This window comes from Lithobates pipiens, unplaced genomic scaffold (genome assembly GCF_037356315.1).
Source record: "Lithobates pipiens isolate NorthernLeopardFrog02 unplaced genomic scaffold, aLitPip1_a1.2 Scaffold_16, whole genome shotgun sequence".
Lineage (NCBI taxonomy): Eukaryota > Metazoa > Chordata > Amphibia > Anura > Ranidae > Lithobates > Lithobates pipiens.
The window spans coordinates 368,198,720-368,226,474 of NW_027507748.1; the positions used below are offsets into that span (position 1 = coordinate 368,198,720).

Genomic DNA, 27,755 nt, shown 5'->3' on the forward strand with positions numbered 1-27,755 from the left:
GGAAATGAGCAGTTAGAAATGATTACAGCAGCCATTTTAAGTTCTGTATTTATAGTTACTCATTACAATTCCCCAATCCATAATGATGAGATATTACCTTCTATTATTCATTAAACTACTGCAGTAATGGCTGAGGGAAGGAAAATGATGTGGTTGTTCTGCAGTGTCATCAGAAGAAATACTTCACCGTTTAACTATTTTAAAACCTCTCTTTTAACATAAAACTTGTAATCAGATACATATGTGGGCCACCATTGCTTGCTGCCTGGTAAAAGATGTAAGGTTCTTGAACAAACTTGCAGCAAGTAAAATCAAAACTTTTGATCTGCATACCTTTTTTTATAGGTCAGTGACGCAGAAATTACTGATGTTATTGTATCAGCGTGACAGCCACACAGCTAGCCTTTGTAGAAGGCGAGATCAGCAATAGCATTCTACATATTTCTCTCAGCACAGGTGTAATAATCTTATTGCTCAAGCTCTTTTATTAGCAAGAATTTTATATTGCCTGAGGGTCCACCTAAACAATCGAACATGAAAAGAAACAGAAGGCACGTGGACCCTAGCACATTATCCTCAATAAACTGGTATTTATTGTATACAAGGTAAGTATCATACTCTCAAACATAGACTTGGTAAAAGCATATCATAAAGTTCTTTCACATAATGTCCACGTGGGCTGTGGACTGGCCCCTATCTAACCCAATGCAATATATATATGGTGTCACTAAAATCAAAACCTGTACATCGCTATATGATCAAATCAACAATATTTAGCCATATTGACTCAAATAGTAATATGTACACCAGGGCTTGAATACTTAAAACAAAAGATACATTGGTTATAAACCATAAAAGAGCTTTGGAGAAGATGCTCATTAGTGCTCGTTTAGATCCATATGTGGAACCTCAGTGGGTTAATTGATTTAAAATTGATAAAATATGTAATACATGAAAGGAGATTGAACCTGATAGAGGTAGATGAAAAACTAATAGTAATAAAGAGGCTGAAAGACTAGAATTGTGAGAGAATATAGTAGGTTGAACAGATTGGGGAGTAAAAGGGATCCAGGTATGGATCTACTGTTATAGACTATCATGACATGTGACCCAGAGTGTATTGATTACCTAATACCACCTAAACATTCCACTAATTTTATATCCATTGGGTAAGTCCTCACACTACATGGTGTTTGCAAAACTAAGGGTCTATGTCAAAGCTTTTCAGCAGGCAACAGCAGCATGTTAACACAAGCCTATCAACATGGACTTAAAGGGCCAGTTCACACCAGATGCAGTTCTGTGCGCTTTTTTTATGCACTAAAAATGCATGCGCAGTGTTTTCCATGTATTCCAGTGGCTCTAGTTCACACCAATGCAGTCAGTTTCTGAACCGGAACCTGACTGGAACAGACTGCACCGGTGTGAACTAGAGCCATTGGAATACATGGAAAAATGTGCATGCATTTTTAGGGTCAGTTCACACCACAAAAATGCACTTGTACATTCTGGATCAGTTTTGCTTACAGTTCACACCACATGCAGTTCCAGTGTGTTTTTGATAGAATTTGCTAGGTTCCAGTACATTTTTGAGCAGAAAAGATGCAGCACACTCTACTTTTTTTTTTTCTCTGCACTGGAAACTGACTGCACTGGTGTGAACTAGAGCCATTGGAAAACACTGCATGCATTTTTAGTACAGAAAAAAAGCGCACTGAACTGTATATGGTGTGAACTAGCACTATAAAGGAGCTTGCACAATCAGAATGTAATATGTTTGGCCAGATTACATATATGTGGAAATGCAAAAACGGCTGAAGCAGGTTAAGTACAGGTCAACTGCCCATGCAATGAATTTTAAACCATTCGAGATGCATCTGAAATTGATATAAAAAAAGCATGCTTTATTTGCCTGTTGACATTGGCCCTAAGGCTACTTTCACACTGAGGTGCTTTACAGGCGCTACAAATAGTCAATACAAGGATAAATTCAGCATTCAATCCAGGGAACCCCTCAACTTCTGAAATCTTCAGACAGTTTTCTGGAAAATCGACACTCTCTGCAAATCCCAGGCACTTCCGTCCTGGGTGAAGTTGTGCATTGTCTGATCTTTTATAGGCTTGAAAGAAGCACGAAAAAACTGGTTTTATCTGGCACCCACAAAAGACTAGCCACAATTGTCCCAAGGCAATGTGACCATCTATGAGTGACCATCTGTGAGCTCAATGAAATCAATGTATGCATAAATATACATACTTACATATATAGAAGTAATCGCCTTAAAACTATCATAGTTAATAACTCATAATACCAAGTTCTTTGTAAATCAATTCTAAATATAGGCCCCTTCCTTCTCAAAGCTGGCTGCTCAGCTGTCGGCTAATTGCCAGCTCCTATCTCTCCATAATGACTCACCTGTTGATGATATCCTGCTCGGCAGTCCTGCCTACTTAAGCTGTCCAGCCCAGATGATCTCTGCCTTCTTGTTCATATCTCTAGAGACGCTCTCCTGTGTTCCTGTTAAAGACTTGCTTGGCTGACATTTTTTCTGGCTCCAGATCCTGCTTGCTGTTCTACTATGCTCACCTCTGGCTCCCTGACGTTTTGGTTTGTCTGACTATCCATTCCGGTTCCAGAACTCTGGCTATGTTTTGACTATGTTTGCTCTGTTTACCTTTTTTATATTATTATTAAACAAGTGATATTTAACTGTACTTCTGTCTCAGTCTGATTCATGGCTTCTGACACCCCTCCTTCAGTGCAGACACCCCCCCCCCCTCCCTCAGTGCAGACCCCCCTCTATCAGTATAGACTCTCATAGTGCCACCCCTGCACATGTCCATCTACGTTACAATACAGTGTACAGACCTAAGAACAGCATTGCACATGTACAGGGGTGTGTCCCTCCTCAGAAACCCCTCCTACTGTGTACATGTAAACAGAGGAGGGGGGTGGCTGTGGTCCGCACCACTGAAGGACACGGCTGGCGAGACAGAGCAGTGTAGGGGTGCAGTGTTAGCGGTGCCCCACTGCCCACAGGTGTCACCCCTCTGGCGGTTGTCACCCTGGTGCAGCGCGTAACTATTGATCAATTTGGTACATTCAACCTGCCTATACACAAATTTGAAACTGTGTATGGCCTGTCTAAGTTTAAGTTAAGCATTACTTGTCACTGTCTTTTGAAATTGGTATAGTGCTCAGTTGAAAATGTTATGGAATTGTGTTCGGTTTATGAATAGTGTTACTTTTTTCATTCAGAAAACACGATAACTGTGAGCACCCCAAGGAGCATGGTACCCCAACTCAGTGTTTTGTTTAAATCGGTTACATACATTCCCATATCAGAAAAACAAAAAGGTGTTCAATGTCTTACAGTGTGTTTTTCTTTAGATCGCAGCCTGAATAAATAAATCCTGTCCAGCATCCTGCACAGTCCCTGATCTCTCTGCAGACATCGGTCATGTTCTTTGCTGAGTCAGAGCTAGTGATCTCCAGTCAGTAGTAGGCATGAGCTTAGCTGATTGGAGAGCTCTAGCTCTGACTTTGCAGCTAATGTCAGAACTTCACAGAGATTATTTGTTTCTCACAGAGAGCAAGGGTCTTTCTCTGTAGCAGCAAAAAAAAAACACAAAATTTGAATAAAACAATGGGGCCACAGAAAGCAACAAAAAGGAATCCAAAAGAGTTTTTTTCCTTACAAAACTAAAAATGTATTATCTGATGTTGGGCTTCAATATATCATCTTAAAAAATTGTTTGATGAAATATGTATATTTTCTTGTTTTTCTTTTTAAGGAGTGGTAATGTCACAAGATTAGGACATTTCCTGATAGAGTTTCCATTATCACCAAATCTTGCGTGTGCTGTGATTAAAGCCACCTCTGTGGGGTGTGAAGACCTGCTCCTTCCATTGGCAGCTATGTTATCAGTAGAACACATCTTCATACAGTCAGGTATTTTGCATGCAAACCAACATTTCTTTGACCCTAACTTGCAGTAGGCGATAGGTATGGCTATAGATGAACTTTGGGTACATAATCCATTAGCCATTACGAATATCATGGATATTTGTGATGAAAGTAAAACAGGTGAAGCCATTATTTTTGGATTCTATGTTTGTGACATTTTGTGTAAGCAGTCTTGAACTGGAGACCTTTGCCTCTGTTATAGCCTGCTATTGCAGCTATACATTATTAACCAAAGTATTTGTCGAGTTAGGCATGATTTTTTAATGGCTTGTGAAATCCTTCATATACCGTAACATTTCCTTGTACTTATTTTGCTAATGGATACTTTACTTCATTTTGAAGCATGTTCATTTTAGCTACAATTGATACTTCAAATATTTATGTTTTTACTTTATATTTTCTGAAATTGGTAAATGTGGAAAAAAGAGTTTTGAACAAGTAAATTAGGTTTTAAATGCAAATATGTACCAGGTTTTTTTTTCTTTGCAAGGGCACATTAATAAACAACAGGTTTCATTTTATTCAGACGGTGCATACAAATCCAAAGTATGAAATTATTATTCAAACCTTCAGTGTACCAATTTCCCTGTCTGCCTACTGTTTTTTTTTTTTTTTTTCTATTCTTTATCAAAAGACAAAAGTACAGAGGACATATCACACATTAATATTTGCATGTATTACAAGGGGTACAACAACAAAAGCTGACAATACTGTAATAACCAAGACTGTGTTACCAGGGATGCACAAAGGGTCAACAACATAGCAACAAAAGAATAAGGCAAATGGAATCAGTTAGTAAAAAAGACAACATAAGTACCCCAGAGAACTGTAGGGGTCTCCGTACCCTGCTTTGATTTTTGTTGTCTTTTTTAAAGTCTATAACACAAAGAACAAAAGGAAGAAGCACAAGAAATGGGGAATTAGACAAAGGATGGAAAAAGGGGGTGGGGGGAGTGGGAAGAGGGGGGGGGGAAGGGGGAGGGTGAAAGGGCAAAGAAAACCTCTCTTTACTCCCTCCCCATGCTAGCACCCCCCACAGATGCCAAGGTAAAGGACCAGAATTAGCGTACCATAGATGCATACTCCTCGGAGTATAAATTCATGCCACTAAAACCATTTCTTAAGAAGTTTCACTCTCTAAGGCCCCTCTCAGTTGCAGCCAAGTATTCTAGTTCCTTGATTTCATTAAGCTTCTTCAGACAAACGGTTACCAAAGGTGCTTGTTTGTTTCCAAAAAAGTGGAATGCAGTTTTTGGCAAAAGTGAGCAATAGTGGCAAAATGAAACGCCTAAGCCCTTGTACACACGGTCGGAGATTCAGACGGAATGTGTCCTATCGGACCGTTTTGTCGGATATTCCGACTGTGTGTGGTCTGCATCGGACTGTTTCCGAATATTCGACGGACCAAGTTTTCCAACTTGCCGGTAAAGTTTTCCGACAAAATGCTCCTATCGGACATACTCCGATCATGTGTAGCCTACTCCGAGGGACAAAGTGGCAGGCATGCTCAGATCAAATTCCTAGACCAAAGCTATTGGCTACTAGCCTGAACGTAGTCCCATCGTAACGAAATAACGTCATCACGTTATGTACAATCGGATTTTCTGACAACTTAGTTCGACCGTGTGTATGCAACATCACTTCCGGACCTCTTCTGGAATTAATTCGTCAGATTTGGTTGTCGGAATCTCCGACCGTGTGTACAAGGGCTAAGTCTTTCCAGATTTATCATGGCGATGCAACAAATAGAACGCTGGGTCCCGGGGAAGCTCGCGGTTGGTGAATTTTTGAGTAATACGCCGGACTTCGGTCCAGAAAGTTTGAAGCGATTGGCAAGTCCAAAAGATATGAAGAAGAGAACCGATTTCCTCTTCACATCTCCAACAGGTTAGGACAGTGGGGGAATATCCTGTTAATCTGCACAGGTGTGTAGTACCATCATGTTAGGCGCTTGAAACCTGATTCCTGATATCTGGCGCTTAAGAAGGTTTTATACGTAAACAGGAGAATTCTTTCCACCTGTTTGTAAGAGAGGTGGATTCCAAGGTCTTGCTCTCATTTGGAAATATATGGCAGGAGATAGGAGAAACCGATAGAATAGTGAGATTGCACGTCTCAGAGAGGAGCTTTCAGTACAAAGAAGTTCAAATTGGGTAAGTTTGCAAGAGCGTTGCCAGCCGGAGCATAGGATAGTTAAAAGTGTGCAAGATGAATTTTATGCCAGAAGGAGAGTCCAGAGTACATCAGGTGAGTAAGAATCTGCATCCTGGAAACCCAGCATCTGGCTGAAATGAAATGTCTAGCCTAGAAAAGACCACTGGTTTTCAAGGTGAGGAATCTAGAGTCTGACAGGCCAAGACTGAAAGCAGGATTCCCTATTATGGGAGAAAGTGGAGGAGATCCTGAAAGTTTTGTGTGTTTTAAAGAGTGTGATGCAAACATACATACGATACAACAGGAATACAGCAGCAAGGTTAACATGTTTCACAAACCAAAAGTTATCCTTAACCACTTGAGCCCCGGAAGAATTTGCCCCCTTCCTGACCAGGCCATTTTTTTTTTGATACAGCACTGCATCGCTTTAACTGACAATTGCACGGCCGTGCAACGTTGTACCCAAACACAATTGATGTCCTTTTATCCCCACAAATAGAGCTTTCTTTTGGTGGTATTTGATCACCTCCTGCGATTTTTATTTTTTGCTTTATAAACAAAAGAGTGAACATTTTTGAAAAAAAACGCAATATTTTGTACTTTTTGCTTTAATAAATATCCAAAAAAAATGTAAAAAAAAATTAATTTCTTCATCAGTTTAGGCCGATGTGTATTTTTCTACATATTTTTGGTAAAAAAAAAAAATCACAATAAGCGTATATTGATTGGTTTGCGCAAAAGTTATAGCATCTACAAAATAGGGGATAGATTTATGTAACTTGTATTATTTTTTGTTAGTAATGGCGGTGATCTGCGATTTTTATCGGGACTGCGACATTGCAGTGGACTGATCGGACCCTTTTGACACTTTTTTGGGACTAGTCACACTTATACAGAGAGTGCTAAATCTAGCCACTGATTACTGTATAAATGTCACCGGCAGGGAAGGGGTTAACACTAGGGGGTGATCAAGGGGTTAAGTGTGTTCCCTAGGTGTGTTTCTAACTGTGGGTGGATGTGTCTGACTGGGGGAGGAGACGTATCGTTGTTCCTACTTAGTAGGAACACACAATCTGTCTCTGCTCCCCTGACAGAACTGGGATTTGTGTGTTTACACGCACAGATCCCTGTTCTCTTTGTGTCAGGATCGATTGTGGGTGCCTTGCAGACATTGCCAGGCACCTGCATTGGCTCCAGGGAAGCTATGCTATAGAGTATTAAAGAGCCAACGTATAGCTGTGGCGATTTGCGCAGCCGTGCCAACCTGCTGTAGTATAACTGCGACGACTGGTCGGCAAGCGGTTAAGCGATTTGGTTTGTGAAACATGTTAACCTTGCTGCTATAGTCCTGTTGTATCGTGGCCTAGTGATGTTGTGTGGATTTTTACAATTACAGCTTTTTTACTTCTGAAGATTGGAATGCGCGCACCTATTTTGCACATTTGAAGAGCTAGCACCTGTATGCTAAGTATATGCTGGCAATGATTCTAATTGCTTTTTTGTTGCTCTAGGGATGTCTCAGAAACAAAAGGAATTTGACAATAGTCATGAAAGGTTATCCAGCATGGCTGGAGGAGGAAATGATTTTGCCACTCTGCTGTACATTTTTGAACACTGCAAATCTATGTGAGTGAAATCTACTATGATTTTGTAACCATTTTTCAATATTTATTTAGGCACTTATATAGGAACAACAATTTATGTAGCACCATACATAATGTACATTTACATCAGTTCCTGCCCTCAAGGAGCTTACAAGCTAAGGTCCCTATCTCACATGCATACGTACAGTGAGGGAAAAAAGTATTTGATCCCCTACTGATTTTGTACATTTGCCCACTGACAATGATCAGTCTATAATTTTAATTGTAGGTTAATTTTAACAGTGAGAGACAGAATAACAATTAAAAAAATCCATAAAAACACATTTCAAAAAATTTATAAATTGATTTGCATTTAATGAGTGAAATTAAGTATTTGACCCCTTCACAAAACATGACTTAGTACTTGGTGTCAAAACCCTTGTTGACAATCACAGAGGTCAGGTTCCATTTATTTATATATATTTTTCTTTATTTTCTCACTTTTATTTATTTATATATAATTTTATTTTTATATATAATTTTTAATGGGTTGGGGCTCATTGGAAGAATGTGCAGCCTTTCTTTAAAGGTTTTGTACTTTAGTCCATATATTATAGTATTCAATTGCTGATAAGGGAAACAATGCCCATATTTAAGATGGTGTTGTGAGCCAGACTTGAGCATCTCAGAATGAGGTTTGGTGTATAAATGGTGGTGCGTCGCTGCGTCGCCCGTTCCCCATTGACAATGTCATCTATGACGAAACGCGTCTGGGAGGGCACGCAGTGATGCTACCACGCTGGACGAGGGAGGACGGGCTTTTGCAAATCGCCGTCCGGCTTTGCTACCTTTGTAAACTGAAGCGATCAATACGAGTATTGTTTGCAAGTGCGTTATTTTCTTTTTTTATTAAAATGCTTAAACAGTTTTACACTATGGGCAGTCTCCTTTCCTTTTGAGCAATTAGAGAGCTCTTGAATTTGGGGAGTATTTGAGCAACGTTTTTCATTACAAGGCCCAGATCCAGCTGATGAGAACACACTTCAGGCCACTGAGCGTTTTGTCTATATGCTCACTACGTTTTACCATCTGGTAAGCGCAATATCACTCTGGTAGTCAGGCAAGTTTTCACCTTGTACAGTATATATGAAGACACCGGGGTGTTTCAGTCTGGACTATTGACCTTTATTTCTCCACGCTGCTATTTTTATATGAAGTCACTGTGGTGCAATAACCAGGATTTTTATTGAGGACTTTTTCCCTATATAATTTATTTGTTTCAGCTATATAATTTTTATGATAATATTGCTGTTATTTGTAAACAACGAATAATTATTATGGATATTTAAAAATGTAATTTATTTCATATATAAATTCCTTATTTGTAATTTTTTAATCAGTTGGCGCAGCTCTTAAAATTGTTTCACAGAGGTCAGATGTTTCTTGTACCTGGCCACCAGGTTTGCACACATTTCAGGAGGGATATTGTCTCACTCCTCTTTGCAGATCCTCTCCAAGTCATTAAGGTTTTGAGGCTGACGTTTGGTAACTCAAATTTTCAGCTCCCTCCGCATGTTTTCTATGGGCTTAAGGCCTAGAGACTGGCTAGGCCACTCTAGGACTTTAATGTGCTTCTTGAGCCACTCCTTTGTTGACTAGGCCATGGGTTTTGGGTCATTGTCATGTTGGATACCTATCCATGACCCATTTTCAATGTCCTGGCTGAGGGAAGGAAGGTCTCACCCAAGAGTTGACGGTACATGGCCTCATCCATCGTCCCTTTGATGCAGTGAAGTTGTTCTTAGCAGAAAAACACCCCCAAAGCATAATGTTTCCACCTCCATGTTTGATGGTGGGGATAGTGTTCTTGGGGTCATAGGCAGCATTCCTCTTCCTCCTCCTCCAAACACGGCGAGTTGAGTTGATGCCAAAGAGCTTGATATTGGTCTCATCTGACCGCAACACTTTCATCCAGTTCTCCTCTGAATCATTCAGATGTTCATTAGCAAACTTCAGACGGGCCTGTACATGTACTTTTTTGAGCTGGGGGGGCCTTGCGGGCGCTGCAAGGTTTTAGTCCTTCGCAATGAAGTGTTACCAATTGTTCTCTTGGTAACTATGGTCCCAGCTGCCTTGAGATCATTGACCAGATTCTCCCATGTAGTTCTGGGCTGATTCTTCACCGTTCTCATGATCATTGAAACTCCACAAGGTGAGTTCTTGTGTGGAGCCCCAGACCAAGGGAGATTGACAGTCATTTTATGTTTTTTCCATTTGTGAATAATTGCTCCAACTGTTGTCACCCTCTCACCAAGCTGCTTGGTGATGGTCCTGTAGCCTATTCCAGCCTTGTGTAGGTCTACAATCTTGTCCCTGACATCCTTGGACAGCTCTTTGGTCTTGGCCATGGTGGAGAGATTGGAATCTGATTGCTTCTGTGGACAGGTACCTTTTATACAGGTAACAATCTGAGATTAGGAGCACTCCCTTTAAGAGAGTGCTCCTAATATCAGCTTGTTACCTGTATAGAAGATACCTGGGAGCCAGAAATCTTGCTGATTGATAGGGGATCAAATACTTGTTTCACTCACTCAAACTGCAAATCAATGTATAGCGTTTTTGAAATGTGTTTTCTGTTTTTTTTTTTGTTATTCTGTCTCTCACTGTCAAAATAAACCTACCATTAAAATATAGACTGATCATTTATTTGACAGCAATGGGCAAACATACAAAATCAGCAGGGGATCAAAATACTTTTTTCCATCGCTGTATACACATACTATGGCAATTTTTTTTAATTTTTAAGACAGAAGCCAAACTAAGCTGTTGTACACTATTCAGCACAGCTGAGCCAGTAGATTACTACGGCAGTCTGTTCTTTGTTGATGTATATTGTAGAAAAGCTTTTTTTTCATAGGCATCCTTAACGGATATATAGGGGTGTTGTTGGGATCGTAAAAGACTTGGGGCACCTTTTTAAGCATGCCAAGGAGAGCAATAATATGGTGCGCCGTTGTAAACAGTGGTTGTGGCCAAATTGTTTCATAAGTGGTAGGGGTAAATAAAAGCCAAGCCTACTCACTGTATGCACAGTATGTATATGTCACAGTCCTTGTAATATGCAGTAATTTCTGTGCCTCAAGTGAGAGATTCACAGACATGTAAAAACTTCTGTGCAACCATTAAAAAAAAAATAATGAAATGCTTCCGTTATATATGCATTTCTGCGCACTGAAAATTGATGGGTAACACTTTTTCTAACCCATTGTCTGATCCTACCCTAAAGAAGAACTTAATGAAAATAGTCAGGGCTTGCTTAGCGACCAACACCTTTTGAGACAATAAACACTTTGGTCAGAGGTATGTAACATACAGTCTAGTGTATATAACACAGGGGTCAAGGATGTGTGATTCACAGAGGGTGGGGGTCAGAAATATGACACACACAGAGTGCTGCAGTCAGGATTACATAATGCAGAAAGTGCCAGGTGCAGGATTACATAACATGCCAAGGGCAGGAGTACGTAAAATACACACAATGCCGCAGTCAGAAGTACATAACCATGAGAATGCAGGGGTACCTAATGCACAGAATGCAGGAGTACGTAACAAACAGGATGCAGGGGTACGTAAAACAGAGTGCAAGGGTAAGGAGTTTATATTGCACAGTGTGAGGGTCAACTCTAACTCTATTTATGAAAGGCATACTTAGTGACTTGAGACCCTTCAGTAACAAGGAAAACAGAGTATACAGTATGACTCAAACTCTATTACCTTACCCAAATCACAGAAACCTATGTGAACAGGTCAGCAGAAGAGGAGGGAACTGGCACTTTATTTCCTATGTCAGGCTCACTCCCTTCTCTTTCATCAACCCACAGACCATTAACAATATTACAACATGATAAACAATATGCAAACTATTGTGTTCAAGTTGGCTGGTTCCTTTAAATTTACAGAAAAATAAGAGCAGACCCTCTGTGTTAAAACAATTTTAGTCACTTGAGCAGATGAAGAGAGGGTAAAAAGGGTTGAAGTGCTATTCATTGAAATCCAGAAGTCTTCAGCTAGCTTTGTAATAATGTGATCAATAAGCTATAACAGATTTGGTGGATTACGAGTTAAAATCTGTATTTTTTGCTAGAAAATTACTTGGAACCCCCAAACATTATGTGTATTTTTTAGCAGAAAATCTAGCGCATAAATTGGCAATTTTTGCAATATTTTATGTCACACGGTATTTCTGCAGCGGCCTTTTAAACGCAACTTTTTAGGAAAATATACACTTTCATGAATTTAAAAAAAACGAAACAGTAACGTTTGCACAATTGTTTTTAGTGTGTATAATGTGAAAGATGATGTTACGCCGAGTAATTGCGCACACTCATGGAATGGCGACAAACTACGGTACCTAAAAATCTTCATAGGCAACGTTTTTAAAAAAAATAATGGTTACCAGGTTAGAGTTACAGAGGAGGTCTAGTGCTAGAATTATTGCTCTCGCTGACGATTGTGGAGATACCTCACATGTGTGATTTGAACACCATTTACATATGCGGGCGCAACTTCTGTATGCGTTTTCTTTGCTGCTCGAGCTTGTGGGGCCGAGGGCACTTTAAAAAAATGTTTTATTTCATTTATTTAAATTTTTTTTACATTGTGTTTTTCATAAGGAATGTAAACATCCCTTGTGACAGTAATAGGTGGTGACAGGTACTCTTTATGGAGGGATCGGGGGTCTAAAAGACCCCCGATCCCTCCTTTGCACTTCAAAGTATTCAGATCGCCGAAAATTCTGAATACTGTATATTGTTTAAAAACAGGCGCCATTAGCAGCCGAGTAAATCGGAAGTGACGTTGCGACGCCACTTCCGTGTTTACAGAGAGAAGACTGGAACAAAGCTGTTTCTGGCTTTGTGCCAGTCTGTCTCTAGCTGCCGGAAGTGGCGGATTGAGGATCGGGTCTCCCGGTGGGACGGGAGGATGTCCCCTCCCGCTCCTACGGGATAACAACCGAGTGGCTTTTAGCCGCATCCGTTGTTATGCCTAGAAAGCCGACTGCCTGCTCTAAAAAACGGTACCAAGATGATGCCTGCAGCTGCAGGCATCATCCTGATATAACCCCCTAAAGCTGAGGCCGCATATACACGTACGCTCGGCGGGAAGGGGTTAACCTTTTCCTGTATGATTTCAACTGTGTTGTATCTGGGTCAGATTACAGGTGGCAAAGATATGAACAGGCATAGATGTCTGCATACAGTGTTCTAGAGAATGTATGAACTGACTTTCAGTAGCACCACAAGTACCAAGTACCAGAAAGCTGGGCTGGGTAAATTATGCCTGTATGCAGTGTTCTAAATAATCGAAATGGGCTATGCCTACTCACCACACTGGATATAGAAGCTTCTGGAACAATGCAGGTGATGAGTGAGACTCTTTCAGGAACTCCCTCTGGATCCTGACTCTGGGAATAGGCATCCACCACACCACGCTGCGGCCTACCCGGATCTGAAGTGCAGGAATCGCTGGAAAACCTGGAACAGCCTCTGGTCTCCTGGAGGAGAGAAACGATGCTGTCCACAGAGGTCCCACCGGGTGAAGCTGAATGGCTTCCCGCTGTGTAGGCCACAGTCAGCAGCAGCTCACAATAACACAGAGCTCCCTACTGGCAGATTAAAACTGGTGTCCCAAGAGAGTGATGTAGGCCTCTCCAGCCATTTGTTCTTCTATTCTATTCTATTCTATTCTATTCTCAGAAATCTGGTAGTCGTAGTTCAAGCCAATCCCGCTGGAATGGAAACTTCAGCATTCTGAACTACACATCCCACAATGCTTTGCTCTGCTCTTAGTTTTGTCAAAAGAAAAGGAAATGACAGAGTCCAGCCAGCAAAAGAGGGAGTCAACCCAACATTAATAACACCAGTGACGGCTGGTGAAGTTTTAGGATGGGGGGGTGCAAGACCACGCCCCTCCACGGTTGGCCCCTCCCACTTCTCATAAGCCACACCCCTTATATAATCCGCATCATATACCAGGCTGCACATTATACACCAGGCTCTGCACATTATACACAGAGCACTGCACATCATATACCAGGCTGCACATTATACACAGAGCTCTGCACATCATATACCAGGCTGCACATTATACACAGGGCTCTGGACATCATATACCAGGCTGCACATTATATACACCGGGCTCTGCACATCACATAAAAGGCTGCACATTATACACCGGGCTCTGCAAATCACATACCAGGCTGCACATTATACACCAGGCTCTGCACATCATATACACAGGGCTCTGCACATCATATACCAGGCTGCACATTCTGTGTAGTAGTATGAGATCATACTATGATCATGGGCCACAGGTATAACATTATAAGTCTTATAAACACATGCAGACAGTGATAGGAGCCGATATATACTAATCTCACACACACATATTAGATGTGTATTTAAACACTGCGGTATTTAATAAAAAAATATACTATATTTTGTATAGTGATGATGTACTTGCACGCATTACCTTATACTGTAGCAAATAGCTATACATGTACAATGTTGGACAAGAGCGGAGATTATTATATTTTGTACATAAATGTGCAATTATCATTGTCTTCAATGTATATCAGCCTCAGCCCAGATTATACGGAACATTCAGAACATTTTATAGAAAATAAATTGCTGGGGACATATACATTTCTCGTTATAAGAGCGGAATCTATAAATAAAGGATAATAAGATTATGGCAGCATTACATGACCATCGCGATAAATTATTATTATTGCAATGCCACCATCATACATCCGATATAAGATATATTTAATAATTTAATTAATAACAGTAACATACCCACCACAAACTGTATAATTATTCATGTAATCGTTCTAAAAGGGAAAAAATAAATTAAAAAGGGGGGGGGGGGGGGAGAGGAATTTCTGCTAATCCATGAATAAAAAATGTTGTTACCCCATAAGGACCATTCTGTAATCAGATTATTGAGAAATCAGTTGGCAAACTGGTGGCGCCATATAAATCCTGAATAATAATCCTACTATTCACTAAGTGGCTGCTACCCCTAAATATAAAACCCATCAGACAGTGGTTACCCCTATAAGCCATTGTGCGTCAATTAATATCTCATGACCACCATTGTGATCAGTTTTTACCCCTAAGAACAAACAAACATTCAGTATCCACTGTTTCTAGGGATCACGCAACATCAGTTGTAACCCATAAAAATAAAAAAATAAAAGCATAGTCCCTACCCCTGGTAACCATACAGCATCAGGCATTGCCCCTGCTTATCATTCAGCATCCGTTACTGACCCTAGTCATCGTTCAGCATCAGTTATTGTCCCTAGTATTCATTCAGCATCAGGTATTGCCCCTGGTAACCATACAGCATCAGGTATTGCCCCTGGTAACCATACAGCATCAGTTATTGTCCCTGGTAACCACACAGCATTAGTTATTGCCCCTGGTAACCATACAGCATCAGTTATTGTCCCTGGTAACCACACAGCACACAGCATCAGTTATTGCCCCTAGTAACCATACAGCATCAGTTATTGTCCCTGGTAACCATACAGCATCAGTTATTGTCCCTGGTAACCACACAGCACACAGCATCAGTTATTGCCCCTGGTAACCATACAGCATCAGTTATTGTCCCTGGTAACCACACAGCACACAGCATCAGTTATTGCCCCTGGTAACCATACAGCATCAGTTATTGTCCCTGGTAACCATACAGCATCAGTTATTGTCCCTGGTAACCACACAGCAGACAGCATCAGTTATTGCCCCTGGTAACCATACAGCATCAGTTATTGTCCCTGGTAACCATACAGCATCAGTTATTGTCCCTGGTAACCACACAGCATCAGTTATTGTCCCTGGTAACCACACAGCATCAGTTATTGTCCCTGGTAACCACACAGCACACAGCATCAGTTATTTCCCCTGGTAACCATACAGCATCAGTTATTGTCCCTGGTAACCACACAGCACACAGCATCAGTTATTGCCCCTGGTAACCACACAGCATCAGTTATTGTCCCTGGTAACCATACAGCATCAGTTATTGTCCCTGGTAACCATACAGCATCCGTTATTGTCCCTGGTAACCACACAGCATCAGTTATTGTCCCTGGTAACCACACAGCATCAGTTATTGTCCCTGGTAACCATACAGCATCAGTTATTGTCCCTGGTAACCACACAGCATCAGTTATTGTCCCTGGTAACCATACAGCATCAGTTATTGCCCCTGGTAACCACACAGCATCAGTTATTGTCCCTGGTAACCACACAGCATCAGTTATTGTCCCTGGTAACCATACAGCATCAGTTATTGTCCCTGGTAACCACACAGCATCAGTTATTGTCCCTGGTAACCACACAGCATCAGTTATTGTCCCTGGTAACCACACAGCACACAGCATCAGTTATTTCCCCTGGTAACCATACAGCATCAGTTATTGTCCCTGGTAACCACACAGCACACAGCATCAGTTATTGCCCCTGGTAACCACACAGCATCAGTTATTGTCCCTGGTAACCATACAGCATCAGTTATTGTCCCTGGTAACCATACAGCATCCGTTATTGTCCCTGGTAACCACACAGCATCAGTTATTGTCCCTGGTAACCACACAGCATCAGTTATTGTCCCTGGTAACCATACAGCATCAGTTATTGTCCCTGGTAACCACACAGCATCAGTTATTGTCCCTGGTAACCACACAGCATCAGTTATTGCCCCTGGTAACCATACAGCATCAGTTATTGTCCCTGTTAACCACACAGCATCAGTTATTGTCCCTGGTAACCACACAGCATCAGTTATTGTCCCTGGTAACCACACAGCATTAGTTATTGCCCCTGGTAACCACACAGCATCAGTTATTGCCCCTGGTAACCACACAGCATCAGTTATTGTCCCTGGTAACCACACAGCACACAGCATCAGTTATTGCCCCTGGTAACCATACAGCATCAGTTATTGTCCCTGGTAACCATACAGCATCAGTTATTGTCCCTGGTGTCCCTGGTAACCATACAGCATCAGTTATTGTCCCTGATAACCACACAGCACACAGCATCAGTTATTGTCCCTGGTAACCATACAGCATCAGTTATTGTCCCTGGTAACCATACAGCATCAGTTATTGTCCCTGGTAACCATACAGCATCAGTTATTGTCCCTGGTAACCATACAGCATCAGTTATTGTCCCTGGTAACCATACAGCATCAGTTATTGTCCCTGGTAACCACACAGCACACAGCATCAGTTATTGTCCCTGGTAACCACACAGCAGACAGCATCAGTTATTGCCCCTGGTAACCATACAGCATCAGTTATTGTCCCTGGTAACCATACAGCATCAGTTATTGTCCCTGGTAACCACACAGCATCAGTTATTGTCCCTGGTAACCACACAGCATCAGTTATTGTCCCTGGTAACCACACAGCATCAGTTATTGTCCCTGGTAACCACATAGCACACAGCATCAGTTATTGCCCCTGGTAACCATACAGCATCAGTTATTGTCCCTGGTAACCACACAGCATCAGTTATTGCCCCTGGTAACCACACAGCATCAGTTATTGTCCCTGGTAACCATACAGCATCAGTTATTGTCCCTGGTAACCATACAGCATCAGTTATTGTCCCTGGTAACCACACAGCATCAGTTATTGTCCCTGGTAAACACACAGCATCAGTTATTGTCCCTGGTAACCATACAGCATCAGTTATTGTCCCTGGTAACCACACAGCATCAGTTATTGTCCCTGGTAACCACACAGCACACAGCATCAGTTATTGCCCCTGGTAACCATACAGCATCAGTTATTGTCCCTGGTAACCACACAGCATCAGTTATTGTCCCTGGTAACCACACAGCATCAGTTATTGCCCCTGGTAACCACACAGCATCAGTTATTGCCCCTGGTAACCACACAGCATCAGTTATTGCCCCTGGTAACCACACAGCATCAGTTATTGCCCCTGGTAACCACACAGCACACAGCATCAGTTATTGCCCCTGGTAACCATACAGCATCAGTTATTGTCCCTGGTAACCATACAGCATCAGTTATTGTCCCTGGTAACCACACAGCAGACAGCATCAGTTATTGCCCCTGGTAACCATACAGCATCAGTTATTGTCCCTGGTAACCATACAGCATCAGTTATTGTCCCTGGTAACCACACAGCATCAGTTATTGCCCCTGGTAACCACACAGCATCAGTTATTGCCCTTGGTAACCATACAGCATCAGTTATTGTCCCTGGTAACCATACAGCATCAGTTATTGTCCCTGGTAACCACACAGCATCAGTTATTGTCCCTAGTAACCACACAGCATCAGTTATTGTCCCTGGTAATCACACAGCACACAGCATCAGTTATTGCCCCTGGTAACCATACAGCATCAGTTATTGTCCCTGGTAACCACACAGCATCAGTTATTGCCCCTGGTAACCACACAGCATCAGTTATTGCCCCTGGTAACCATACAGCATCAGTTATTGTCCCTGGTAACCATACAGCATCAGTTATTGTCCCTGGTAACCATACAGCATCAGTTATTGTCCCTGGTAACCACACAGCATCAGTTATTGTCCCTGGTAACCACACAGCATCAGTTATTGTCCCTGGTAACCACACAGCATCAGTTATTGTCCCTGGTAACCACACAGCACACAGCATCAGTTATTGCCCCTGGTAACCACACAGCATCAGTTATTGTCCCTGGTAACCATACAGCATCAGTTATTGTCCCTGGTAACCATACAGCATCAGTTATTGTCCCTGGTAACCACACAGCATCAGTTATTGTCCCTGGTAACCACACAGCATCAGTTATTGTCCCTGGTAACCATACAGCATCAGTTATTGTCCCTGGTAACCACACAGCATCAGTTATTGTCCCTGGTAACCACACAGCATCAGTTATTGCCCCTGGTAACCATACAGCATCAGTTATTGTCCCTGTTAACCACACAGCATCAGTTATTGTCCCTGGTAACCACACAGCATCAGTTATTGCCCCTGGTAACCACACAGCATCAGTTATTGCCCCTGGTAACCACACAGCATCAGTTATTGCCCCTGGTAACCACACAGCATCAGTTATTGTCCCTGGTAACCACACAGCACACAGCATCAGTTATTGCCCCTGGTAACCATACAGCATCAGTTATTGTCCCTGGTAACCATACAGCATCAGTTATTGTCCCTGGTGTCCCTGGTAACCATACAGCATCAGTTATTGTCCCTGATAACCACACAGCATCAGTTATTGTCCCTGGTAACCATACAGCATCAGTTATTGTCCCTGGTAACCATACAGCATCAGTTATTGTCCCTGGTAACCACACAGCACACAGCATCAGTTATTGCCCCTGGTAACCATACAGCATCAGTTATTGTCCCTGGTAACCACACAGCAGACAGCATCAGTTATTGCCCCTGGTAACCATACAGCATCAGTTATTGTCCCTGGTAACCATACAGCATCAGTTATTGTCCCTGGTAACCACACAGCATCAGTTATTGTCCCTGGTAACCACACAGCATCAGTTATTGTCCCTGGTAACCACACAACATCAGTTATTGTCCCTGGTAACCACATAGCACACAGCATCAGTTATTGCCCCTGGTAACCATACAGCATCAGTTATTGTCCCTGGTAACCACACAGCATCAGTTATTGCCCCTGGTAACCACACAGCATCAGTTATTGTCCCTGGTAACCATACAGCATCAGTTATTGTCCCTGGTAACCATACAGCATCAGTTATTGTCCCTGGTAACCATACAGCATCAGTTATTGTCCCTGGTAACCACACAGCATCAGTTATTGTCCCTGGTAAACACACAGCATCAGTTATTGTCCCTGGTAACCATACAGCATCAGTTATTGTCCCTGGTAACCACACAGCATCAGTTATTGTCCCTGGTAACCACACAGCACACAGCATCAGTTATTGCCCCTGGTAACCATACAGCATCAGTTATTGTCCCTGGTAACCACACAGCATCAGTTATTGTCCCTGGTAACCACACAGCATCAGTTATTGCCCCTGGTAACCACACAGCATCAGTTATTGCCCCTGGTAACCACACAGCATCAGTTATTGCCCCTGGTAACCACACAGCATCAGTTATTGCCCCTGGTAACCACACAGCACACAGCATCAGTTATTGCCCCTGGTAACCATACAGCATCAGTTATTGTCCCTGGTAACCACACAGCAGACAGCATCAGTTATTGCCCCTGGTAACCATACAGCATCAGTTATTGTCCCTGGTAACCATACAGCATCAGTTATTGTCCCTGGTAACCACACAGCATCAGTTATTGCCCCTGGTAACCACACAGCATCAGTTATTGCCCTTGGTAACCATACAGCATCAGTTATTGTCCCTGGTAACCATACAGCATCAGTTATTGTCCCTGGTAACCACACAGCATCAGTTATTGTCCCTGGTAACCACACAGCATCAGTTATTGTCCCTAGTAACCACACAGCATCAGTTATTGTCCCTGGTAATCACACAGCACACAGCATCAGTTATTGCCCCTGGTAACCATACAGCATCAGTTATTGTCCCTGGTAACCACACAGCATCAGTTATTGCCCCTGGTAACCACACAGCATCAGTTATTGCCCCTGGTAACCATACAGCATCAGTTATTGTCCCTGGTAACCATACAGCATCAGTTATTGTCCCTGGTAACCATACAGCATCAGTTATTGTCCCTGGTAACCACACAGCATCAGTTATTGTCCCTGGTAACCACACAGCATCAGTTATTGTCCCTGGTAACCACACAGCATCAGTTATTGTCCCTGGTAACCACACAGCATCAGTTATTGTCCCTGGTAACCACACAGCACACAGCATCAGTTATTGCCCCTGGTAACCATACAGCATCAGTTATTGTCCCTGGTAACCACACAGCATCAGTTATTGTCCCTGGTAACCACACAGCATCAGTTATTGTCCCTGGTAACCACACAGCATCAGTTATTGTCCCTGGTAACCACACAGCACACAGCATCAGTTATTGCCCCTGGTAACCATACAGCATCAGTTATTGTCCCTGGTAACCATACAGCATCAGTTATTGTCCCTGGTAACCACACAGCATCAGTTATTGTCCCTGGTAACCATACAGCATCAGTTATTGTCCCTGGTAACCATACCTTACTTCATGGCAGCCTGAGCGCTTAATGTTAATTAGCAACCTACAGTTTGATTTCCAGCTAGTCTCCCCCTCACACATGGATGGAGGACTCACATGTTGCTTTTTGTCCTAATGAGAAAATCTTTTTTTTTTAAGTCAGGATCTGTGCAGTTGGTATGGAGCTATTACTTTAACCTTAAAAATGAAGAAGAAAAAAAAAAAGGCTTTCTTGCACAAACACTTCCCTTCCTTCTATATAACATAAATTAATGAAAATAATGTATGTTAATGGAAATATTCCTCCTATTTAATGCATGGCCTCCCCCTCCACCCCCCTTCTCTATGGGAGCACAGGATCAGCACTTACCTGTGGACTGTGTGCTCCTCTCCGGTGTTCTCCGCTCCTCTCCTGCGGTGTGCTTTATTGCTCTTACTTCCTGTTTCCTCTCTCATGTGCAATGGGAGAGAGAAGACAGAAAGGGACATCTGAGTCAACTCAGATGTCAATCAAACAGCCCAGCCGTAGTGATACAAACTACAGCGCCGGGCGGAAGCTACTCAGCGCTTCAGAAAGCGCCCCAAGGCGGGCTAAACGCCCGCAAATGAAGCGCCACGTCTGCAATCTCATGATTGCATTGACGTGGCGGTTCCCATAGTGCACTGTGTCCGGCGCTCGAACACAGTGCACTTCCTTAAAGAACTTTTTTTTTTTTAAAGGAGCATTTTTAAACTTTTTTTTTTTTTTTTTTTTGTGACTACACAGAAGGGGGGGGCGGCGCCCGGGCGCCCCCTATGGACGGGCCGCCACTGAATAACACTGCACAATGTCTCTGAATTGCAAGCATAATAGCCAGCTCCTGGGTACACTTGGAAGATTAGCAGAGCTGACCGAATAAGTTTATGGAATTTTCTGCAGTTAGCTTGCCTTCAGGACAGTCAGATTGTGGCTGCATAAATGAATCGCCTCTCAAGTCTCTGGGAACTTGATTTTAAGCTTAACTGTTGATAATAAAAAAAAATCCCCCTCAAGAGTTCTGAAGATATTGCTGTAAGCTTTGCCAACACTTTAATTAAACAAATTACTAATTGTGTGCCTTCATAATCACTTCCTGATGAAAGGTACACTCTTGATGTCCTCTTGAAAGTACAAGAAATTTAGAAAGCACCATATTTTAACCCAAAAATTATATTGGGGCCTTTTTACAAAAATCAGTTTTGTTGTGTTTTTGAGGTAAAAATGCATGAAATGTAATCCCTTTAAATCCTATGGTACTCTTCACACCAGCACGCTGCGGGTGCAGTGTGTTTTTAAAAATCAGACTCTCTGAAAACATGTGGTGTGGCTGTTTCAAGATGCACAATAAGGAGGCACTTGAAGAAAGATGGGCTGCATTGTCGAGTCGCCAGAAGAAAGCCATTACTACGCAAATGCCACAAAGTATCCCGCTTACAATATGCCAAACAGCACAGAGACAAGCCTCAATGGCACAAAGTCATTTGGAGTGATGAGACCAAAGTTGAGCTTTTTGGCCAAAACCATAAACGCTACATTTGGAGAGGAGTCAACAAGGCCTATGATGAAAGGTATGGAGGTGGATCTCTGATGTTTTAGGAGTGTGTGAGCTACAAAGGCACAGGAAATTTGGTCTAAATTGTTGGCAAGATGAATGCAGTATGCGATCAAAAAATATTGGAACATTTGCATTCATCTGCCAGGAAGCTGCGAATGGGATGTACTTGGACATTCTAACATGACAATGATCCAAAATACAAGGCCAAGTCAATCTGTCATTGGCTACAGCAGATAAAAGTGAAGGTTCTAGGGTGGCCATCTCGGTCTGCTGACCTCAATATCATTGAGCTACTCTGGAGAGATCTCAAATGTGTAGTTGCAAGACAGCCCAAGAATTTACAGGATCTGGAGGCTTTTTGACAAAAGGAATGGGCAGCTTTAGACTCTGAGAGGATAAAGAGCCTCATCCACAAAATACTTCAAGCTGTCATTGATGTTAAAGGGGGCAATACACAGTATTAAGAACTGTTGTATGTAAACTTTTGATCAGGGTCATTTGGGTAGTTTCTGTTGCCATTATGATTTAAGAAGAGTGAAAACAGTTGATTGATAATAAATGGCTTCAGCCAAACACTAACCATGAGTGAAAGAAAAGTTTTTGTGTTATCATTCATATTTTCTAAAAAATGGGCAAGAAAAATCATAAATTCTGCCAGGGTATGTAAACTTATGAGCACAACTGTAAGTCGCACCTGAAACTGCAAAACGTAGTGCAACTACTTTTTCAAATCGATGCAGCACAGCAAAGTCAGCGTCGAACCGATTTGAACGGTGCCATTGCTGACAAAATCGCATGAGTTGCTCCAACGTGAATGAGGACTCAGCCCTTTCTCACTATGCTAAATAGTGATTTTTGTTACTGCTTGTGAGATTATACTCCCATTTGCTATAACAATGACCATTTTTTTTTGTATATTCTTTTTTTTAGAATACACACCTGGACAGGTAGTTATATAGAGCCAAAGCAAGAATACTCTTCCATTTAAAAGATTATAAAGACGCAGACAATTTGAAACATGGCATAGACAACCAGAAGCTCTGAACAATGGGCCAGGATTAAAACAATTAAATATTGGTTTATAAATTGATCGTACAGACCCCATGTGGAGGTATGGAGGTAGTCCTGAATATGCAGCTCGGTGTGTAATGGGGCTCAGTAGAGGACGAAGGAAGCAGAGGAAAGGTGGAGGGGATGGGGAAAGTGTGGGGATAGTGGGGAGTATCGAGGGATGATTGGGAAAAAAGAGGGAGTTGAAGTGAAACAGACGAATGTAGGGTGAAATAAAGTGGTGGAGTACAAAAGAGCATGGGTGTCAGGTGTTCGGATCAAGGTGAATGATCTGTCCCACTTTCATGGCTATGATTCTATATAGAATCTTTGTATGTGAGAGACTGCCTTTTGCCTTGACAGGAAATGAAGCAGAACAGCAAACCGCAATAAAAATTTGACAGTGTTTTAACCCTTTCCCACTGTCTATACCTTACTGATTTTTATTGAAAGACTCCCTGACTTTTCCATGTAGCATCTGATTCATTCTGAGATTTGACATAAGCATGTGGCAAACAGGGATGCTGTTTCCTCGTTGCTCAATATTTTGGAAACTGCAACTAAGCAAGTCTAACTAGTGTAGTGTTTTGTAAGACCTTCCTTGGAAGCTTCGTAATACTAAAAATGCTGCTGTTTGCATGGTGCAAGAGCTGAGCTGTAAAGTGCCGTAACATCCGTTATATAGCTGTATTCCCTGAGTGTCATCTGTAGAAAATGCTGGGTTTACATGGCTGCCAGAATACATAGAAATCAGTGTAGCGTTCTGAAAGAACTACTATAATTTGAGAGGGAGAATAAGATTTAAAATGAACCTCTGCTTTATTTAAAGGGTAACTTCACTTTCATGGGAAAAAAATGGCAAATATAGAAAAATAATATAGCGTATACAATTGGATACAAGTCAGGGATGCAGTTTTCCTCATTAGAGCCTTACAGGTGCAGAACTGATAATTAATAAACCACTCCCATCGGGTTCATTTTCCACATGGACACAGAAAAACAAACAGCTACCGTATTTATCAGCGTATAACACACACCCCAAGTTTAGGAGGGGATTTTAAGGAAAAAAGCTTTTAGGAGGGAGGTTTAAGGAAAAAAACTTACATTTAAATGCCCATCAATGCAGCCTTATCAGTGTCCATCTGCAGCCTTGTCCATCTTTGCACCCTTGCCCAGTATCCATCTGCAGCCATGTCCATCATTGCGCTCTTGCCCAGTGTCTATCTGCAGCCTTGACCATCTTTGAACCCTTGCCCAGTGTCTTTGCAGCATTGCCCAGTGTCTTTGCAGCCTTGCCCAGTCTCTTTGCAGCATTGCCCAGCCTGATTGCAAGCTGATTATTTAAAATTGGAGCCGATCTCCATTGACTGTAAGCGGAGAGGAGCGAGGGCCGCCGAGATGCACATAGCCGAGTGTACTCGGCTAGGCTCGGCTCCGCTCACAGTCACGCCCAGTCCCTGTGTTATGTCCATCATAGGGCATGACTGTGAGCAGAGCTGAGAGGAGCCGAGCCTAGCTGAATACACTCGTCTATGTGTATCTCTGTGGCACTCGCTCCTCCACTCACAATCTGCGTAGAATACGCACCCACGATTTTCCCCTGATTTTAAGGGGAAAAAAGTGTGTGTTATACACCGATAAATACAATATTTCTTCAGAATAACAAAAGGTAGGAATCTGCAACAGCGTTTGTTAAAATCCTTGCAATGTACATTGATTACTGAGAGGGAAATGTTTTTTCAATGTCCTACAACCTTCCCCAGCTGTTCCTACTTACCCATTGTGCATCCATTCCCATTTCCATCCCCCTGCCCTCTCCACTGTTACTTTCACCTTTAGAGCTAAGGCCTACCATATCATAGGAAGGTAAAATATTCATCACTATTACAGTTACACTGCACATTAGAACTTGAAAACTTAAAGGGATTGTAAAGTAATTATTATTTTTTTTTTTAAATAACAAACATGTTATACTTACCTCCACTGTGCAGCTCGTTTTGCACAGAGTGGCCCCAAACCTGCTCTTATGGGGTCCCTCGGCGGCTGTCTCTGCTTCCTCTCGCAAGTACTTCTCACGTTCATGCGAGCTCCCTCGCATGGTGAGAAGCAGTTTGCGGGCGCGCTCCCGTGATACAGCCGGCGGCTATAGCCGCTCGCTGTATCACACGGTCCCGCCCCCCAGCTCTTTGCGTCATTGGATGTGATTGACAGCAGCGTGAGCCAAGGGCTGCGCTGCTTTCAATCCATCCACTCCAGCCAATCAGTGGCCAGGCTGATTGGCGAAGAGGACGGTGGGGGCGAGAGCGGGATTTTCGAGGGGCCAGGTAAGTAAAACGGGGGGACTGGGGGCATCGGCAGTGTAAGATGTTTACCTTTACAACCCCTTTAACTAAAGCTGGCTTGTTGACCTCATCAAATGTCATAGACATAAAAGCTGAACAAAGTTAATTTACCACAATGAACTGTCTGTATGTAATATTATTTATTAACTGATCTGGCTTTGAAACTTGGCTTACTTTAGCAGTTCTCTTCTTTGCATGTGCATACCATATAACATGAATGAAATTGTGTATTAACAGTATGGCAGGCAAAACAATATTCAGTAATAATGTTATGTGTAGTGAAAAGCTGTTTTTGTCTTTTATGTCTTTAGTTTGTATCTGCTTTTGTGTTAGATGCACTTGTTTGAATTCAAAAAAATGGTCCATAAAAATGTTGACCTGTTATATTAACAGTACGTGAGCTATAAATACTTCTCCGTCTATTTCCTTTCATTATAGTAATGAGTAAGCTTTTCTCACCTGTTGTTAAGGGATTTGCAGCATTCATCATGCAGTTCATTAAAGAGAAAAGAAACTCCCGGTATTCACACCTTAAAGAGTAATTCCACTTTTGTTGAGAAAAAAAATACTCTACTCTGGGTGATCGATGTACATTGCAAGAATTTTAACAAACTTTGTTGCAGATTCCTACCCTTTGTTATTTTGAAGAAATAGCTGTTTGTCTGTGCAAAGTGAATCTGTATGAGCGTGGTTTTGGCGTTCTAAATGAGAAATATGAGAAAAGTGGCATCCCATTAGACGTGATTTCCTTTCAGGAAGTGAACGACCTTCTGAGAGCGATCTACACTACCCTTGAAATCCAGGAGGAGAAGGTGCAACCGTCGGTTCACGACAAAATGTACCAGGGACTGGATGACACTAAACACAGAGTATTTTCAGTCCATAGAATGCTCTCGGAGACGATAAAGAAGGAATGGAAGGACCCTGAGAGGGACCCCTTCTTTTCCAAGACCCTTAGGAGAAGGTTTCCCTTCAAAGATAAGGAGTCGGAGGTATGGAATAAGAAACCACGGGTAGATGCTGCATTCGCGCAGATTTCCCGACGCACAGACCTAGCATTTGAGCATATAGGGGGGCTGAAGGATGCGATGGATTAAAGAGTGGACTTCCTCCTGAAAAAGCTTGGGATTCCACATCAGCCAGCCTCAAACCCGCTATGGCTTCCACGGTTGCCGCAAGGAACCTTGAATGCTGGGTAGAGAAGCTGAAAAGCCACGTACAGGCAGGCACATAACCAAAAGATCTTTTGGAGTCCTTTCCATTGATACTGAAGACAGTAAAGTACAGGGCTGATGCATTTGCTGAATCGGTTAAGATGTCAGCAAGGTCGTCAGTGCTGATGAATTCAGCCAGACGTGCTGTCTGGCTAAAAACTTGATCTGGTGACACAGCTACCAAGATTAAGCTGAGCGGCTTACCTTTCTTGGGTGATCTTCTTTTTGGTCCGGACCTTGAAACAACAGGACAGCCAACAAGAAAAAGACTTTCCCTTCCAAGAAGAAACAACCGATCAAAAAGAATTTTCATGCTGTTCAATAGCCCCACAAAAATAGGGATCAAGACCACAAGAGCCGCTTGGTCTCTCAGAGGGGTAAGGGAAGAGGAGGAGTTCTCTTCAGATCTCCCTCAGACCAGCCCCCTTAAAATAAATGACAGTCTTACCCCAGTAGGGGGAAAATTGTCTGCCTTTCACCTACAGTGGAACAAAACGGCTACAAGCCTGTTTGTGAAAAACGTTATCTCCCAGGTATACAGTCTGGAGTTTTCAGAGCCACCCCCGAGCAGATTCTATGTTATAGCCCTGCCAAGGGATCAGGAATTTGCATGTCCCGATAACTCAGACTTCTCAATGCTTTCTATGTCTGGCCCTCAAC

At 42.3% G+C, this 27,755-nt stretch overlaps 1 protein-coding gene across 2 annotated transcripts in view; it reads left to right on the top strand.

Moving 5' to 3' along the window:
* DHX40 (DEAH-box helicase 40) overlaps positions 1-27,755 on the top strand; it is a 107,170-nt gene that overhangs the window by 52,858 nt on the left and 26,557 nt on the right. For both annotated transcript variants that reach the window (XM_077482107.1, XM_077482106.1), the window contains exons 12-13: positions 3,796-3,953; positions 7,634-7,748. In XM_077482107.1, the coding sequence (XP_077338233.1) occupies positions 3,796-3,953; positions 7,634-7,748 (273 nt within the window). The remainder of the gene's footprint in view (positions 1-3,795; positions 3,954-7,633; positions 7,749-27,755) is intronic.